General features: G+C 40.7%; 1 protein-coding gene across 1 annotated transcript in view; it reads left to right on the top strand.

Annotated features, from left to right (window-relative positions):
• The window catches only part of NKAIN3 (sodium/potassium transporting ATPase interacting 3), a 268,812-nt gene that overhangs the window by 225,053 nt on the left and 25,559 nt on the right, over positions 1-18,200 (top strand). Inside the window, exon 5 of the mRNA XM_039254597.1 lies at positions 14,422-14,482. Within this exon, the coding sequence (XP_039110528.1) occupies positions 14,422-14,482 (61 nt within the window). The remainder of the gene's footprint in view (positions 1-14,421; positions 14,483-18,200) is intronic.

The following is an 18,200-nucleotide window of genomic DNA, read 5'->3' as shown; positions in this document are numbered from 1 at the left end:
ACCTATAACAGAAAGCCTAAATAACGATTATTTAGAAGGTAGAGATTTGTTTTCCTCTCCTCCAAGAGGAATCCAGAGGCAGGTGCAGCCTAATGGTGGTCCCACTATCATCAGAGACTTGGCATCTTCATCTTTCTTCCTCAGTATTCTTGGGACACAATTTTCATCCAGAAAGACACTTCATGATCACAATATGGTGGCTAGAGTGAAATCTATCATGTCAATATTCCAGCCAAGAAAGAAGAACAAAAGAGAGGGGAAAAAAAAAAAAAAAGAGCTGGCCTCCCAGCACCCAACTCCTTTTAAAGAAATGCAAAAGTCCCCTCCCACATCTAATTGACGAGCCCTGTCTGAAGGGATAGATTTTAAGCTGGGCACTTTGCCACTCCCAGACATCGGGGTTCTGTTGGCAAGAATAAGGCATGGAAAAGGCAACTAGCAATCTACTACAACATACTACCCACGAGGCATATGTATTCTCTTCCCCCTCATTTTTTAAACAAATGGTGGCATATTATAAATATCCACATTACTTTTGATTTTATCCACTACATTTATTAGATTTTAGTAGGACCGAAGGACCAAACCTAGAGCTGATTCCCTCTGAAAGCCAGGTCCTGCCCCTGCCCCCCACCCCCCCCCAGCCCATAATTACAGTTGCTTCCTTTACTCCTTGCTGCTCAAAGAGCAGTCTGCAGACCAGCAAGAGTAGTCTCCCTGGAGCTTGCTGGAAATGCAGAGCCTGAGGCTCCACCTTAAATCCGCTAGATTCAGAATGTATAGTTTAACAAGATCCCGGAAAATGTTTGTGCACTTGAGTTTGAGAAGCAGTGTGTACTTGCAACTCTTCTAAAGTCCCACCTTAGTGACGAGTAACATATCAGGAGCCCTCTCCCAACTGGCACCTAGAGGCTGGAAGCAATTCCATGTCCTGAGATGGATATCTGTGAGAACCTTGTTTAAATGAGGGCCGACGTGAGTGTCAGCTGTACACTTGCTAATCTATTCCTAATTGTGCCATCAGTCACCACTTCCGGTTCCTTCCTCTAATCCCTAGTCTTTCTCTCCTAAACTGGAAGGAAGGTGGCTTTCAACTCCACCTACTTTTCTCCCTAGTTTCCAGATCCCCTTTTCTCATGGAGCTGTTCTTCTTCCAGTTTCCTTAACTCTGCTTCAGTGAGCCTCACTGCATTTTAATCCTTCAAACCACAAGCTCTGATATGGTATCATCACCCCAAAGCCTGGCTCCTGGCCTTCTTTGCTTTCTTGTGTCAGGACAGCCTTGGCTAGTGACAATAGTCGGGATCAGAGATGACTTTGGTACTCTCCTGAACTTTGTTCTGGAGGTGGCCCTTCCTCCCCACATCCCAGACTGGTTTTTCTCACCCTAAGTTCGTGCCATGCCTGGATTGTTCCTGCTGCTTCCCTTTTACCCAAGGAGACGTCAACATAACACCCACAAGGACCATGATGTTAACGTCAAAAAGTGACTTATTGCTGAGTCCCACCGTTGACCTAGAGTCTTTTGGTGCACTATTGCCACAGAGAGAATTGTTTGTAGATGCTGTGGCCAAGCTGAAATATAGCAGTAGATTTAGTGGCCCCAGCGGGGAAGGTGATGGAGAAGCCTGGCAGAACCAGACACTCACGGTCAAGTGGGAGTGCAGCGCCAGTACTATGTGAACTTGGGTAGATAAAAAGGCCATTAGATTTGACAAAATGTAGGCCGTTAACCTTTAAAGGAGCAATCTCAGCAGAAAAATAGGGCCAGAAGCCAAATTGCAGTGAATTAAGGAAGGAATGAAAAGCAAAGGAAAGGAGGCAGCTGATACAAACATTCATTTCAGAAATTTGTGGGTAAAAGAAAAAGCTGTAAAGACATAACAGAATCAAGTGACATTTTTGTGAGATAAGGGAGAACTAAACATCTCTGAAGGCACGAGGAAAAGAGTCTGTGAAAAGAAGATATTGCAGACAAATTCAAAAGAGCAAAAGAAACATCTTTGAAAATCAAGATAAGAAAAAAAAAAAACATTAGTGAGGAGGGTTGTCTTAAAGAGGAAAGACTTCTTATCCTGAGACACATCAAGAAGGTATGATGGAAACATGTAGAATGGGAATACAGTAAGTTGTGTCTGTGGATAAATTAACTGGTTTACTTTAATAGTCTTACACTCAACAAAGTAACAGGCAAGATTAAGGAAAGTGTTGAGGTAAATACGGAACTCATAGAATCCAAGAGTTTCATTGTAGGAAAAGCTTATAGAACAATCTACTAATGTACTCTCTTCATCAGAAGAGATAGGAAGCCATGAATGAAAGGAGAAACCTATTTGCCAAGACAGGTTTCAAAGAATCTAGCGGCTGTCATGATTTTATGCTATCTAGAAGAATCCCTGAAGATCATGAGCTAGAGATGAAGACAGAATTTGTCAAGTAAATGAAGTTTGAGCTGTGTCAAAAGAATAGGTCATTGTAGACTAAAGATGTATGGTTGGTTCTTGCTTCTACTAATAACTAGCTATGAAACCCGAAACAAGTTATTTGGATCCTTGGGTTCCTCATTCACAAAAGAGGGATAATAATACTCATCTCACAAATATGGTGTGAAAATTAAATTACCAAGAACTTAGCACAGAGTCCTAGCCCCCAGTAAATACTCAAAACATAGCCACAAATGGTTTCATAGGGCTCTTCTTTTCATGGGATGTAAACATACATTATGATATGTAAGGAGATATAATCTGTCTTGAAATATCAGATTATTACTATAAAAATAGCAGTATAATATATGTCCATCCAGACATTTTCTAGAATTCTCAATAATGAATGAGAATTTGTTCTCACAGTTCACCTCCCACCATGCAGAAAAGTAGAAAACTATCAACCTTGGCAGGGAACATACACTTTCTGTAATGATTCTGAAGGAGAGAGCCTTGGAAGACCTTGAATGCCACTTTAAGATGCCAAATTTTTAAAGCTCATTGAACACCATTCTGTTCCACTGAATTTCCATGGTACCAGAGCTACTTCCCACATAGTTTTTCCCTTTTTTAGGGATGAGTAGGGAGACCCAGTTCTAATTACCACTGAACCAACCCTAATGCTTTCTTCTTAGGTTGTCCATACAGCAGAATAGTTTCAGTCTGATAACTGATAAAGCAGAACTAAAACAGGAAATCAGTAGTCAGGCATATTGTCAACTATTCTCATCCTTAAACACCTGAAATAGAAGCAGAAGTGCCATTTAATTGCACTCACAGCTACATAAATAGTGTAATTTTTTTTTTACTTAGGATTTTAGTGACTATAGTAGGTCTACGGAGATTTTTTTTTTAAATTAAAGTATAAATTGGATCTTTAAAGCATCTAGAAATTTCACTGGCTTCTGAAGTAAAATATTTTATTTTTTTATTTTAATTTTTTATTTATTTCTGAGAGAGAGAGAAACAGACGGTGTGAGCAGGGAAGGATCAGAGAGAGAGGGAGACACAGAATCCGAAACAGGCCCCAGGCTCTGAGCTGGCTGTCAGCACAGAGCCCGACGTGGGGCTCAAACCTATGAACTATGAGATCATGAAGTCAGAGCTTAACCGACTAAGCCACCCAGGCGCTGCGGAAGTAAAATATTTTAAACCAAAACAATTAGTTGAAAACCTGGTTTTTAAAGTTGATTTCTATTTATTTTGAACGAGAGATAGAAAGCAAGGTGGGAAGGGGCAGGGAGAGAGGAAGACAGAATCCCAAGCAGGCTCTGCACTATCAGCGCAGAGCCAAACGTGGGGCTTGATCTCACAAACCATGAGATCATGGCCTGGACCGAAGTCAAAAGTCAGACACTTAACTAACTGAGCCACCCAGGTACCCTGAAAAAAAAGTTTTTAAACTCCTCTCTTTCAGTCTGACCCTCCTTATCCGGCCCAAATACCTTTTCTGAGTAACATTCCAACCCCAAAATCCTTTCTGGGATCAGCCCCTTTCTGGAATTTGGTTAGGGGTGAACATTCTTCACTTCAACAGAGGTTGGCAATTACCCCTGAGATGTGTACCTCAAAAGCACCACGTTGGACTAATGAAGCTCGCTGGGAGCAGGCTCTGGCACTACGGAAACACAGCTCCTCCTGTGGACCCACACCCGTAGTTCATGACTCCATTTGAAGTATTTAGGTTGTAACACCTTAGGTGTGGCTTGTATGACGCAGAGGTATCCCTATGTTCCAGAAATCACACAACCAGTTTTCCTCAGTGGCAGGGAACCAAGATTTTACTGTGGTGTTTCTTTGTTTTCCTTCCTTGACCCAGGCAACTCTCTCATTTTTTCCAAAATATGAATACCACAAATTATAGAGCAGAAAACGTACGACCATTCCTGCACCACCCCAAAATGGAATCGATTATTAAAAACATTACAGAATGAGTGTAAGTCATAAAGATGATAGAACCCTTAGAGGCCAACATAGGCTTTCTAAGAATAATTCAGAGTGAATTAACCTTGCTTCCCTTTTGGTCATGATTTCTAGGCTGTGCTTGGATTCAAATACATGATGCATCTGCATTTCAACAAAACATTTAGTAATCAACTAAAACACGTTTTAATAATGAATTTGCCTGGACCCACACAGGCATTCATACTGGAAAGAAAATATCACGACCATGTAATTCTGGCATTATTCCAAAGCCAGTATTAGCAAAGGAACTCTTAGTTTGGAAAATAAGAAAATAGGCAACATTAGCGAGAAAAAAAAATCCTCCTTTCTATTGACTCCAACATGTTATAGGAAATAATAATGGTTTTGGCCCATTGGATTGAAAAGTATCTAACAAAACAAAGGAGAAGTCTAAAAACTCCAGACTATTAGACACAAGAATCCTGGAACTACTTTATGCTCTTGACTCAAATTTTTGACTTCTTATCCTTTAAAAAAAAAAATGCTTCTAAAGGTTGAAAACATCATTTTAAAAGTACACAGTGTGTGGTGAATAATGTGTTAAGTAGGTAGATGGCACTTAATTCTCTGTAAGGAGTACTAAGAAAAATAATACTGCCTTCTTGGGAATAATGCTGTAAAAGAATTTAACTGTTTGGCTAAGTAAATGCAGCTTTGAGCTATGGAAGAACTAATATAGAACAGCAACAAGGAGAGGAGTTAACCTCACGGACTAAACAGCCACAGTGTCTGTTTTATTTAATTAATTAATTTCTACGCCTCAGTTTTCTCATCTACAGAGTGGAGTTAATAAAGAACGTAACTCATAGAGTTGTAAGTACTTGATGAATTAGTGAACATGTAGTGCCCAGAATAGGATCCAGCTAAGCCCTGTACTAAGCAGTGGATATCTACTATCTGAGTCATCCTCACAATAATCAATGAAGTAATATGATCATTATCTCCATTTTACAGATGAGAAAACTCGGGCTCAGAGTTAAATACTTTGCCAAGGTCATTCAAGTAGTAGTGCCAAAGCCGAAATTTGAACTGAGATCTCTCCAACCAGAAGCTGAACTCTTGACCCCATAACCGTCAACTCTATAAAGTCAGCATGGGCCCCCAGGAACAAGGCTAAAAACCACTGTAAGACCTGGACACATCAAAGCGAGACTACCACCAAGAGTAACCTCATTTGTTCCCTAAGTGTTAAATGGAACTCCTTGAATTCTTGCTGTTAGAATATCATTGTCCCCAGGACCAAGGGGAAGTTGTTGCAGTCAGGATATAAGAAATAGAGGCTCAGAACCAAACAGGGTACAGGAACACCACACAGGGCCAAGTGAGAGCACTCAGCATTCGTTTAACAGGGACGATGAGTGGAGGGCAAGTGGTCCATGACATGAGATACTCCCCGACCCTTGACCCTGAGTAGAGGGCCATTGAGCTGCTCCAGCAGTGATGAAGTCTGGGCAGGTCCTAGTCTATGCATTTGGCTTACTCAGATGTCCATTAGTTACAAAAGCTGGTATGCCTCGGGACTGTGGCCAGTTTCTCACACAGGATTCCCTGAGGCCATCTCAGATCTGGGCCATAGCATCATCAGTCTCCTTCTGAGGAGGTGGAATTGCCTCCATCTGCTAATTCAGCCAAGTGCATCTTGGACATTTCACTACGGGGCTGTCAGCTATATGCCTCAAACAAAATAAGAAGCCTGTGTAAACCTGGTCTAATTACAGAGAAGCAGGTTTCCATATTGCGAAACCTCTCTCCTCAAATTGCACCGTCACATATGAGCAGAGAAGTGCCTGTCCTGAGATCTACAAACTCTGGATTCCCACACACAGCTCCATTCGCAACAGCGGGCTAAGCAGTCTGCTGAGGTTGCGTACCTGCTGCCGGATGCCTGGAGCCGTGTCCACAACAGACAGGGCTCCAGACCTAGCCATTTGTAAAGAGCTTCATTGGTGGCTGGGCAGCCCCTCGGCGAGAAGCAGACGAACAGTGGATACACATATGGACCAATATGCCTACAGGGCAGCGCCCGGCCGACTAAACACGGGGCTCAGAGCACAGCTGCTCTGCCACCCGCTGCCTTCCGCTGGGTGCCCTAGGGGTCTCAATTCTCAACACACGTCTATTTGAAGATAGACATCCCGCTGTTGGGTTATGTGGTCTGTGGCAAGCCTGATCCGAGGGTGCATCTGGAGAAATGTCTCTCCTGAGACCCTGAGGGCACCCCAACATGAAAAGGGCACAGAAAGACTCAGTATGTTCTAGAAACCCAGATAGAAGATCCAGAATGAGTCATGAGAACAAGAGGTTTGAGTTGCCAGAGACTGAAGTCAGCGGCTCAAGATGGGAACAGGGGACAGAAGGACATATAGGAAGTTTGCGGCCATTCTGCGTGGACATAGATGGAGAGGAGGGCTCCTGCCGAAGACCAGCTTTACTCCCTTCTCCTGACCCTGATTCCATTTAAAAGGTCAAGTGCGGAGGAAGCAGAGCTCCATGAACCCTGGCTTATTTATAAGTCCACAGAGCCGGAAGACATGTATGCTCACCCCAGACCTGTCACAGAAACAACCCTTTATCACCAAACTACATTCATGTTAATCTTCCATACTTAAAAATTCAGCTTTAGTTTACATTTAGGATTGTAAAACAGGTAAGACTACATGAAATTTTCCTTAATAGAAAGTTTTCTTCAAATTACCTCCTAACACTCTGGTACTAAAACCCTACCCAACTATTCAATTGAAGAATTACCATTGATACCATCGAAGAATTACTGAATTGGCAGTGGACATTTAGAAACATCCTAGATGAAATGATCTACTTGAATAGGTACATTTGTTTGTTTGTCTGTGTTTAAACAATGCTCTTCTTCCTCAACAACTTGCCACCAGAAATGCACTATCTGACAACAATGCTCTTTGCAAATCAGAGTAACATTTGTGTCCTCTATGATATTGCTGAGCTGGCTTGTGCAGAGTGTCTGCATCACAAAAGTATGTCATTAAAAGGCTTATCTTCCTTGGTAAAAGCCAGCAACCCATTAGTTTTCCATTTTGACTGTCTACACAAGTGCTTCCCATGCACGTAAGGGCAATAAATCCCCAAAGCCCAAATAAACGCGATGCTGTTGCCGTTGTGCATTTTTATGGTCATCGTGGAGAAAACAACTTATTTCCATATTCATTGATTCATTTGGAGCCCAGCCTGCCAGTGGGGACTCTTAGGAGATTGAACCAAATGTCTTCAAATAATTTCAGGCTTCGCTTGGCATAGGACACTTCCATAAACAGACATAACTCTAATTCTGGATTCCTGAAGGAAAAGTATGAGCAGCTTGATTAAAAACAAATAGGTTAGGGCTCGCTAGGATTCACACTCTTCCCAGAGTGATCCATATAAATAAAAAGCCGGTCCCTCCTGCAACGTCTTCCCCTGAGGATCCTAAGATCCTAGACTTCTGTTCTGTTGGGCATGCAAGAGAAAACAGATGGACGTGGATGATAGTTGCACAAAAAGGCCCTCCTGGGAGTCGTAGAGAAACAAATGTGTCCACACAGCACTGTGAGATGAGACTGTCCACCAGCTGCCTGTTCTTCAGTCTCAAGGTTTTTTGGCCACTCCCTAGAAAAGAAGGATATGCCTGCTGTCCAGTCCCAAACTGAGGACGAACCATGGTGCGGAGTTCCACCTCACTCCTAGGAGAGTCAGAAGATTCCCAAATTGGTAACCAACCCTGAGTTATGTGTCTGGTCACACTGAATGACGGCATGACGACACGACGGCACCAGGACGTACTGAATTCCGGCTTGCTATGAGAATTGGAGCATTGCTATACTTCACGAAAACCACTATGTCTCTTCAGTCAAGTGGCTGAGAAATTCTTACTGCATCGTATTTCTTTCTCCTCTCCCTGCTAAAGGAAGCAGCGTGTATTCAGGAATACATGAGCTACTTTCAATATACTTTAACTGTTTGGTTTCATGTAAACCCACCCAATAGTTAACTCATAAGTGAAAATAGCCTAATCTCCTTTTTCTTTCTAAATGTTTAGGTTCCATCCATCTGTCTAAGATGGTACAGTCATTGCCTTGTTCTGGTGTTTATTGTGTGACACAGACGTTATCACAGCAAAACCGAGAAATCTATGGGCCTTATCAAATCAAGACCCCAGGTGTTGATGCACACAGAGTTGGCTTTTACTTTGACCGCATGACAGGGTGACCCCTGTGGGTATTTCAGGGTTGCTAATTGCTGGAATTCTGAAAATCACCTGCCTCGTTCCAGCCATACTCATTTCTCTCCCACACTTTGCTTTTGAAATACAGTGCTTCGCGTCATTTGCTTGCTCAAAAACGTTTAGTAAGTACCTTCTTTGTACTAAGCAAAATGCTAAGTTTCAGGAACACAGAGTGAAGTTGAGAAAAAGTTCTCACCTTGTGAGAGCCTGGTAGCGGAGACAGACATGCAAATAAATTAGATAACATATGCCTTAATCGAAGAACATGAGGCCGTGCCTACGTCGTGGAAGGAGTACATCTTCTTCCTAAAGGAACCAGGGCAGGATTCTGAAGATGTGGACTTGGCATCAGCTATCTCAGAAGGGTCCTGACTTCAAGGACCTACTGTGAGGATAACAAATGAGCACATAGCTTTAACACAAAGCAGTACCGGGAATTGCCATTAGGGATGTAAGAACGAAGTACTGAGAGTTCAGACTAGAGGTGTATCCACTCCAGAGATCAAAGAGAGTGACATTTACAACAGGATGTAAGGGATGAGAGGGGCTGTGCAAGCAGAGGTGTGAGAACAGGTTAGGGGGTGACGGGCAAGCGAAGAACAGGGTGTGCTCGGGGAGTTGGAGCACAGCTCCTGGCAGAGAAGAGTAGGGCATAAGCCTTGAAAGCCAAGTAGAGGCAGGATTTTTGAGGGCTTGGAAGCAGATAAAAGTGATGTGTGATTGGCCAGGCAAATAACCTTTGTTCTTTATTTCCCCAAACTGTGGATCATGATTTAAGGAAAAGCTTATTCCCATTGAATACAAACATGCTCTATTAATTTCCATCTTTAAAAAAGAAACTCAAACAAAAACAAACAAACGAAAAGCTCATTGACATCACACCTCTGTCCAGCTCTTGCTCCTTTCTCTACTCTCCTTTTCCAAAACTCCTTGAAAGAACAGTTGACATCTTACTTTGTCTTGAACGCACTCTGGTCACATTTTGGCCCCATCCTTCACCGCAACAACTCCATCAAGGTCACCCGTATGCTCCACACTGCCCAGTGCAGTCGTCAAGGCTCAGTACTCATTGTCCTTGACCTGCCAGAGACCTTGGACACAGCTGATTGCCCTTACTTTCTTATGTCACGGTATCTCTCTAGTCAGGCTTTGTCAGCCTCTTTCTGGCTTCTTGACTTCTCTCTCAACCCTAAATGTCATAATCTTCCAGAACTTCATCCTTTGACGCCCTTCTCTAACTTCACTCATTTCCTTAGCATTCTAATCCAATCATGTAGCTTTAATTTCTTTCTTTATTTTTGAGAGACAGAGAGAGACAGTGTAAGGGAGGGAGGGGCCGAGAAAGAGGAAGACACAGAATCTGCAGCAGGCTCCAGCCTCTGAGCTGTCAGCACAGAGCCCGACGCGGGGCTCAAACCCAGGAGCAGTGAGATCATGACCTGAGCCGATGTTGGATGATTAACCGACCGAGCCAACCAGGCACCCCCACATAGCTTTAGATGCCACCTATAGATGTACTGATAACCTCCAAATTTATAATCAGTCTTTCCTTGAACAATTTCTCAGGATTGTGTTTCCAGCAAACAACCTTAAGGAAAGAGGTAACTTCTCCCCCATCCCACCCCGACAAAGAGTAGGCTTGCTTCCAATTGCTGTAAAAGTAGCTCAGTGTTCCTCTCCTGTAACACAACCCACTGTGTGCGCAGGGGTCCATCATGGCCCAAGGGGGATGTGGCAGAGATATGAAGCTCACGCTGGCTGCTGAGCTATGAGTAATAAAGTCCTTTGTCTCCGACCCAGCATCAATGAAACAGTAACAGGCTGACTCGTTAGCTTATAGAGTAAAATCCCAAATCCTGCAGTTCTTGATGTTAGGTAGCTATGCTTTCCTTTATGAGTAACTTCACATCTTAACCCAAATTAAAAAACCCAAATAAAAAATTAAGTTACATAGAAGCTTTCAGATTACACATAGAATTTGCAAGTGTTCAATTTAATGACTTTCATAAGCATAAAGCTCTAAACGGAGTGAAGTGTGTTAGCCTCTGCCTGCCTCCTGCAGGGGGCTTTCGCCAAGACCTTTATAGAGTCTTTGTGGAATTGAGGAAAAATCGACTAACAAAGAACATTTTAGAGCCTGGTGTTAAATAGAGAAGCTTCTCTCATTCCTTAAGGAATCTCTTAAACATTAATGCTTAAACATGGGTGTGAATTCCGGGAAATCTAGAAAAGTAGCTGGGGAGTTATTTTCGTTCAAGGATCCTTCGGCTTCCTTCAACCCCCACTGATTCTTTCACCTGAGTAAGGCAGGGCCTGTACAAGCTCTTCTGAGTTTCTTAGATGAGCTCTTCTCATCCATTTGTTGCACCTTAAGACACTCATGCTTTTAGAGATGCCCCATTTCTTTGATTTATTCTAAGATTCACAAGTAGCAAGACACACAGCCAGTGGCTGTCATCCTAGTTTCTACAAATGTGAAACCTAATCCTGCAATCCTTATACAAGGCCTGCAGAGCAAAACGAAGCCATTACATAATCCAAATCCTACTTGCAAAAACTAATCAATCCCTTCCACAAGAAGCGGTATTGGAATCTAGTCGTAAGCCATTTGCATTCGTTTACTACACCAAAAAAAAAAAATGGACTTTATGCAGTCAGAATTTACAATACATAGGAGAAAATCATATTAATGTTAATAACCGTAGAGATGGATAGCTTTAATGGAAAAGAAAAGTGTCTTTAAAATGACTGACTCCTTCAAAACTTTATTAAAAGCAGACATAATCAGCACAATCCTGGTGTTGTTTACTGAGCGTATCTCTGCTGTTGGCAAGAATGCATGTTATTCCATTTCTTGGAGATAAGCAGAAAGCCACAGGGACTATTTCAACTCATATTCTGGGAAACCAAGAACTACACAACACTAAGCCATCAACAAATTGGTGATTAACATGATGTCTAGACAGGTTCTCATGAGAATAATATTATTAATTAAGCAGCAGTTTGGTTAATCACGATAGCAAAAGTAATTTTTGGAATAAATATTTTATGAGTGTGCCCATCAATAAAGCAAAAGTAAACGGATATATGCTAATTAATTCATTTGTTGTAATATTGAGATTAAGGCTGGCAATTTCTGTTTGAGGGCCTGGAGAAAGAGCTAATATTTCTAGGATGGCACGTCTTTATCTTCCTGTTCCCAGCTAATGATACTGTATATTTCAATTACCTAGCCAAAATTCCTTTCTTGTCATCTATCAAGATATTATTAAGGCCCATTAGTGAATAATTGAATTTGACAGATTTTTTGTTGCCACGCATTTATCTTTTCTTTTAAAACTAGGTATTCTCTCATTTCATCAGGAACAAAAACTTCACTGAATGAGGAAAGATAGTGAGCTGTAACTAGAATTAAGATCCCGATCTTACTTTCCATCAGTCAAAAGACTCATTTGGAAAAGAAATAAATATATTGGCCAGTTCTCTTCAGTACAGAGACAATGAATCTTTTCAGAAAACATAGTTAACCCTATATTTTTAGCATAATACATAGCCCTACAACTACAGGGAATAAATATAAGATAATAAAACTTAAGTAAAAAGGGTCTTCTGGAAAAATTATTCAGATGAGCTTACTCTCTTTTGTCTTAATGAAAGAATGTCTATGGGACTGGGCTGGTGAACACTTGGGGATTTGGGGAGAGTGGTGCCCTTGAGGAGCACGGACGCTCTGTACTTTTTCCCCTATCTTGACTCATGCATCTCTGCCATCTGGCTATCCCTGAGTTAAATCTTTTTATACTAACCTAGTAATCTAGCAGATGGCCTCAGGCTATAGAAGGACCTAAAGAATATCTTCAGTGCAGTCAAAGTGATGCATGAAACTCAAAGGAAATGTCAGAGACCCTACCAGGGGGCTACAACAGTGATGGAGATAGTCACGAGAAACCAATGCCCATTGTAGGAAAGAACGATCTCCTTTGGGAAGACTTTGAAGAGAAAAGAGCTGAAGAGACTTTGAGGACTAGGGAATGCTATGGAGCCCACTTCAGGGAGATGAAAGAGAGAATCGCCAAGTGGGTTGGAAACTCATGGAATGTGGCAGTGCTCAGTGCCACCTGGAGGTATGCAGAATACAGAAAAGACGGATGAGGTTAGTATGGCCAAGGCTGAGGAAGAGTTCATCAAAGCCCAGATTGTGTCTAAAGAGCTGAACCAGGAACTGCTAAAGGAGCTGCCGATTCCTTATAATAGTCTTTCTGGCTGTGACATGACCATCTTCCAAAACATTTCCAAGCTGAGGCACGTCTTCCACAGGGAGATGAGCAAACTCAACCACAATTCTGTGAGGTGATGCGCAAACTGGAGAAGCAGCATTCCAACAGTCCCGTTGATGAAAGAACCATCAAGCAGCAACAGATGCTCTTTGGTCATCTCTTCCTCGGTTGGAACCTCTCTGTTTTGAGCCTTCTGACCTCACCACTTTCTCTGCATTTTCCTGAAAGAGCGAGAGGAAATCCATCTCAGGAAGTGAGGAAAAGCTAGAACCTGATCCTGCCCACGCTGGAGGCGAATTCCAAGTTCAAGGTCCTAATCTACAGGGTAGTCACAAACACCAGATGGACTGAGATGGACTGTTCTCTGCACTGGGAATCTCAGCTTTTGACACTGGGACTAGCAGAGAAGGTTTCTTTCTAACTGTTTTTTTTTTTTTTTTTTTTTTTTATAAAGGGAGGAGGGGATAGACTTTAACAACAGAGAGAAAAGACTATATAACTAATATTGAGGTATCTATCTTTCAGCAAGGTACTTAGAGTAATTTTAGACTAGACTAGCTGCATTGACAGGTTTATCCCTCAGGAACTGCAGTGTCTCTGGCTCCCTAAAATAAAATTGCCTTCTCAGTATACTAGGTACAGAAAGCAATATGAAAAACGAGAAAGCCTACACTCTAGCACCTGCATTTATTTAGCCACTAGTATCCAAGTATAAACTACTTCTGTGTCATTATATGATTAATGAACTAAAAGTTAATGTATTTTCTGATGCTATAATTAACAAAACAATTTAGTATTTAAATAGAATTATATTCTCAAAGCATTTCAAACAACTAAGTACATGATTGGTATTTACTTTACAATTAGCATATTTTGATTCCTTTTATGGGTATTAAGTATTAAAATAGTTGTAGTAATAATGAGTGCTGCTACAAATTGCTCTTTAAATCATCAAAACTTAAAAATATATGTTCTGAATAATCTGTGGCGATTTTAAAATATAAGGACTGTAAATCCCAAATCAAAATCCAAGTGAAATGTCTAAAAAAAATGCTCCCACTCTTGTGTTCTGTTTTAGAAAGCCATTGTAACTGAGTAGAGATGGCAAAACTCTTTAAAATCACAGCTATGGGGCTCCTGGGTGGCTTAGTCCGTTAAGCATCCAACTTCAGCTCAGATCATGATCTTGCGGTTCATGGGTCCAAGCCCCACGTTAGGCTCTGTGCTGACAGCCCAGAGCCTGGAGTCTGCTTTGGATTCTGTCTCTCTCTATTTCAAAAGTGAATAAACATTTAAAAAAAATTTAAATCACAGCTATTATTTAAAAACTAGATTTCTTCCTATTATAGATTCATCGACATTTTTACTATGTATTTTTATGTTCATTTATTGGATGATATAGGCTCTTTAATTCTGGACATTTGGCATGCATTCTTAAAGTATTCTTTCTTCTCTTTTGCAGTTGGTTGGTTTTGTGTATGCCTGTTATGTGATCAGTATTTTCATGGAAGAAGAGGACACCTGTAAGTACTATCGTAGTTACCTATGGATTTCTTTTGGATGAGATATAGCTTCCAAAGCTAATCATTACAGGGCTAGGAATGCTTTTGTAGTTGGAATTTAAAATGACGGAATGCAGCATGGTAAAATTATAATCAAGTGTTTGCAAACTGAACTGCACACAAATAAGGTGGCGTAGGTATTGAAACCCTCAAGCCAAGGTGTGTGTGAGGATGCCCAGAGACTGGAAGCCTACAGATGGCTGTCAGATCATGTCTTAGCAACTTTTCTTCAGAGATCTAAAGACAACGTCGAACAGAATACCAGGGATCATTTATCCATTGCCAATTGTAAGTATGCTAGCTGCAGAGTTTTGAAATCTGACTAATAGCAATAACCTCAATACTATACATTCTAGCAAGAAGTATATGAATATAAATTTTATAAAATGCTCCACAAAAACTAGAAATGACAACCTTTCAGGTGAGATATGAAAAAAGCACCCCAAACTGAAAGAAGAAATCCTGAAAATTAACTAATGGGATGCTAAAAAGCTGAGTCATGTGTTAGCAGCATACCACCAAAGAAATAACAGACATATATGACCTGAAGTTATGTGGGTGAAGATTTAGCCACAGAAGCCAACAAGTGGCCTTTATTGAGTGTCTGCTACTGTAAGGCAATTCTGGCACAACTCTCATGAGCTCATGTAATATCAAAGAAAATTTTAGTTTGCTTTTTAAAATAAATTATTATTAGGCACAGAAGTCACACCCACCCATCTCAAAGATTCAGTTGTATCATCATAGTTAAACTGTCTGGGTCATAAAGTTGACCCTTTAAAAAAAAAATGAAGATAAGTGTCCAGCTAACTATGATATCTTCTCTCTAGAGCACACCTCCGAAGTCTGATAAATGCTTCCCACCAAATAGATGTGGTCACAGTATATGAACTGGAATCCAGTTGACAATGAGGATTTATTTCACCAACTGGAAAAAAATATTAGACCCTGAGATTAAACTCTCAGGGAGTGAAAATATGTGAACATACTGCATCGTATCTTTTATGCTGGCTTGGAGATTTTTTTGTAACACTAGAAAAACCAGAAAGTTTCTGACATTTCAAAAGTGCTGTTCAGATGACAACACTTCCCACTGTGAGGTTCACTTCTGAAAGTGTACTTTCTGGAGTAAGTCGGTAGCTCCACAGTCCGACAAAGGTAGCGCGCAGGAAATCAGCAGCGCGCTTCCAACTCACAGCGTCACCTCCAAAAACTACTGGGCAGCCTGAACAATCTTAACTGCAATGGAGACCTAGAGCAAATTATTAGACTAAATACTTCAAAGCAACTTCAAACACACGATACCCTGACTGACAAATTCCAGCTGAATCCTTTATAAAGTATGTTGAAGTAGATATTCTTGTCCTCTTCGCTGAGGCTCTCAGAGGATGCTAATGCTACCTTATTGTGTGAGAAAAGGTAGATTAATCAATAGTCTTTTATCTATTAGAGTAAATACATAAAGGACTTTTCCTTGGGGCTTGTGATTTTAAGCAAAACTTGGAAATAGAAAATGACATGCGAAAGAAAAGGCTCATCTAAATTGGGTAAACAGTTTTGACCTTCCATCAGCTCTTTTAAAGTAATAATGTCAGTGGATATGGATTGTATTGCTACTGGCAGATATTGTAATTCCATTGACTTTGGTGTCTTGTATTAGCTTAAGTTTCTCTATAGAAATCTCTGAATCAGCTATTTTAGTGCCCGTCAAACTGGCATTCAAGCAGCTGCTAGAAACCTATTCTATTAATGGTTTAATTCTAGTGTTTGTTATTAGGGCCATACATGAAGGTATCAACAGACATCTGGATATAGTAGTTATATATAGTACATAGTGTTACCATCAAGTCAAACAAAACTTAGAGCCAGAAAAAGTCTTGGGTGCTTAAAACACAAAAAATATGCCCTAGGCTGACTCGATATGATGATCTACTGGAAGAAAGATGACAGAGAAAAGCAATCACAAACCTTTTAGGCTGATAGTTCTCAAATGAGTGTAATTTTACATTTTTTATTGAAAGAAGTAGAAATCAAAAGTGCAATTGTAATTAAATTGTCCCAGAGTCTTCAGAAGGCAGATGCGAGCAAAAAGAAATGTCTGGAAATCAATTGCAATGATCTCATAGACTAGCACAATTTGTGCCAACACTTAGCTTTTAGGTGCAGTAATGAACTGCCCTTTGGATATGACATTACCAACCCGCAGTCAGAAAGATGTGTCTTTCGATTTGTTTTTCCAAAATCTAAACATAGAGTAAAAAAAAAAACCAAAAGCCAATACTGGTAGCTTTCCAATCTGTCTAAGTATACTTCTGGAAAGCTCATTCTGAAAGGTGACTGCAGATATATAATGTAATGTCACAGTATTTTGGCAGACAATGTATCATTTATCATTTCAATTCCTATTTTAACTAATGAAAATTTCTGCATTATTCAGAATGCAAAGTTAAGCTTTGTTCTTGGACTGAAAGCTGTCAGCTAGCCTTAAAAATTAATAACAGCCACCCGCTTCTCTCCTCGGCACTGCCTAAGTGGTTCTATGGGACTAACATTTCAGCTGATGGACATTTCTGAGGGGTAGTAAATGCTTGCGGAAACATTTATTTCCAGCCACTCATCTTCTTAGTTACCTCTCGGCCTCTTCTGCTAACTGTATCTCTTATAAGGACTCTGATTACGGGTCAAAGACAATGAAATAAAAAGCTCAAAAAAGGAAGAATGTTGTTTGATGGGGTCAGAATTTCCCATCATTCAATCCAATGAAAAAGCCTATTTATATCTCTTGTTTCATTTTTATTTCTTTTTTGGAATATCAATCCATCTCTGTGAACCTTTTGTGAGACCAGGATATTTGGAATCTGCAAGCCTCAAAACCTGTCGACATCTCGTTTGTGCGTCCTCCACTGCTGAATATGAACTTGTAGGCTTCTTACTATCTTGTCACACTTGTGAAAGAGAATGTTTTCAATTCCAGGAAGTGTGGAGGCAAGGCAAAAGATGCCAAAAAATAGTATTAACTTGTATAAATATTACCAGACTTCTTCAGAGGATCCGTTGCTAGCATGACTGCCTCTGATATTATTGCAATATATTATCGTTGCAATTGCAAATTGCAGCTGGGACATCTGTTTGGTCTCACAAAGGCCAATCTGGGTTATATATGTTGAATAGTGAGAGAAAAGTATATTGAAAACCCTAAGAGTTAGTTTTTGAAAAGGAAATGAATCCCCCCAGATGCAGGTTCAATAATTTACATTGAAAATCTCAAAATAACTCGTTATGCAACCATCCGATCCTTGCTAGTATACTTTTGGGGAACTTTTCATTGGAAGGAAGCATGACTCTTGGAAAACATTCCATATCTCTACTGTCCTTGAGGCTTCCTGCAGGCTAGTGTTCATATATTTGCCTGTCTGCTCATAAATTCCTTTTAAGAGAATAGTGATATTAGCATAACAGTGATGTGAACTGGAAACAGATAACCCTGTCTACCTTTAAAATAGTCAGTTATCAGCATATTAGTTCTTTGGTACTAGCGGAAGAATCGCAGATGAAGACAAGCAAACAATGGGGACTCAGCACAGGTGAGTCCAAAGAGACAAAGGAAAAGCCGGCTGTTATTAGGTTAGAGGAGGAAGTGAAGGAGGATTGTTTTAAACAAAAGTTCATTGGAAAAAAA

Source organism: Hyaena hyaena, unplaced genomic scaffold, assembly GCF_003009895.1.
Source record: "Hyaena hyaena isolate Hyena2069 unplaced genomic scaffold, ASM300989v1 scaffold_496, whole genome shotgun sequence".
In the NCBI taxonomy this organism is placed as follows: Eukaryota; Metazoa; Chordata; class Mammalia; order Carnivora; family Hyaenidae; genus Hyaena; species Hyaena hyaena.
Note: the sequence above shows the minus strand (reverse complement) of the source record. Positions and strands in the feature narration are given on the sequence as shown.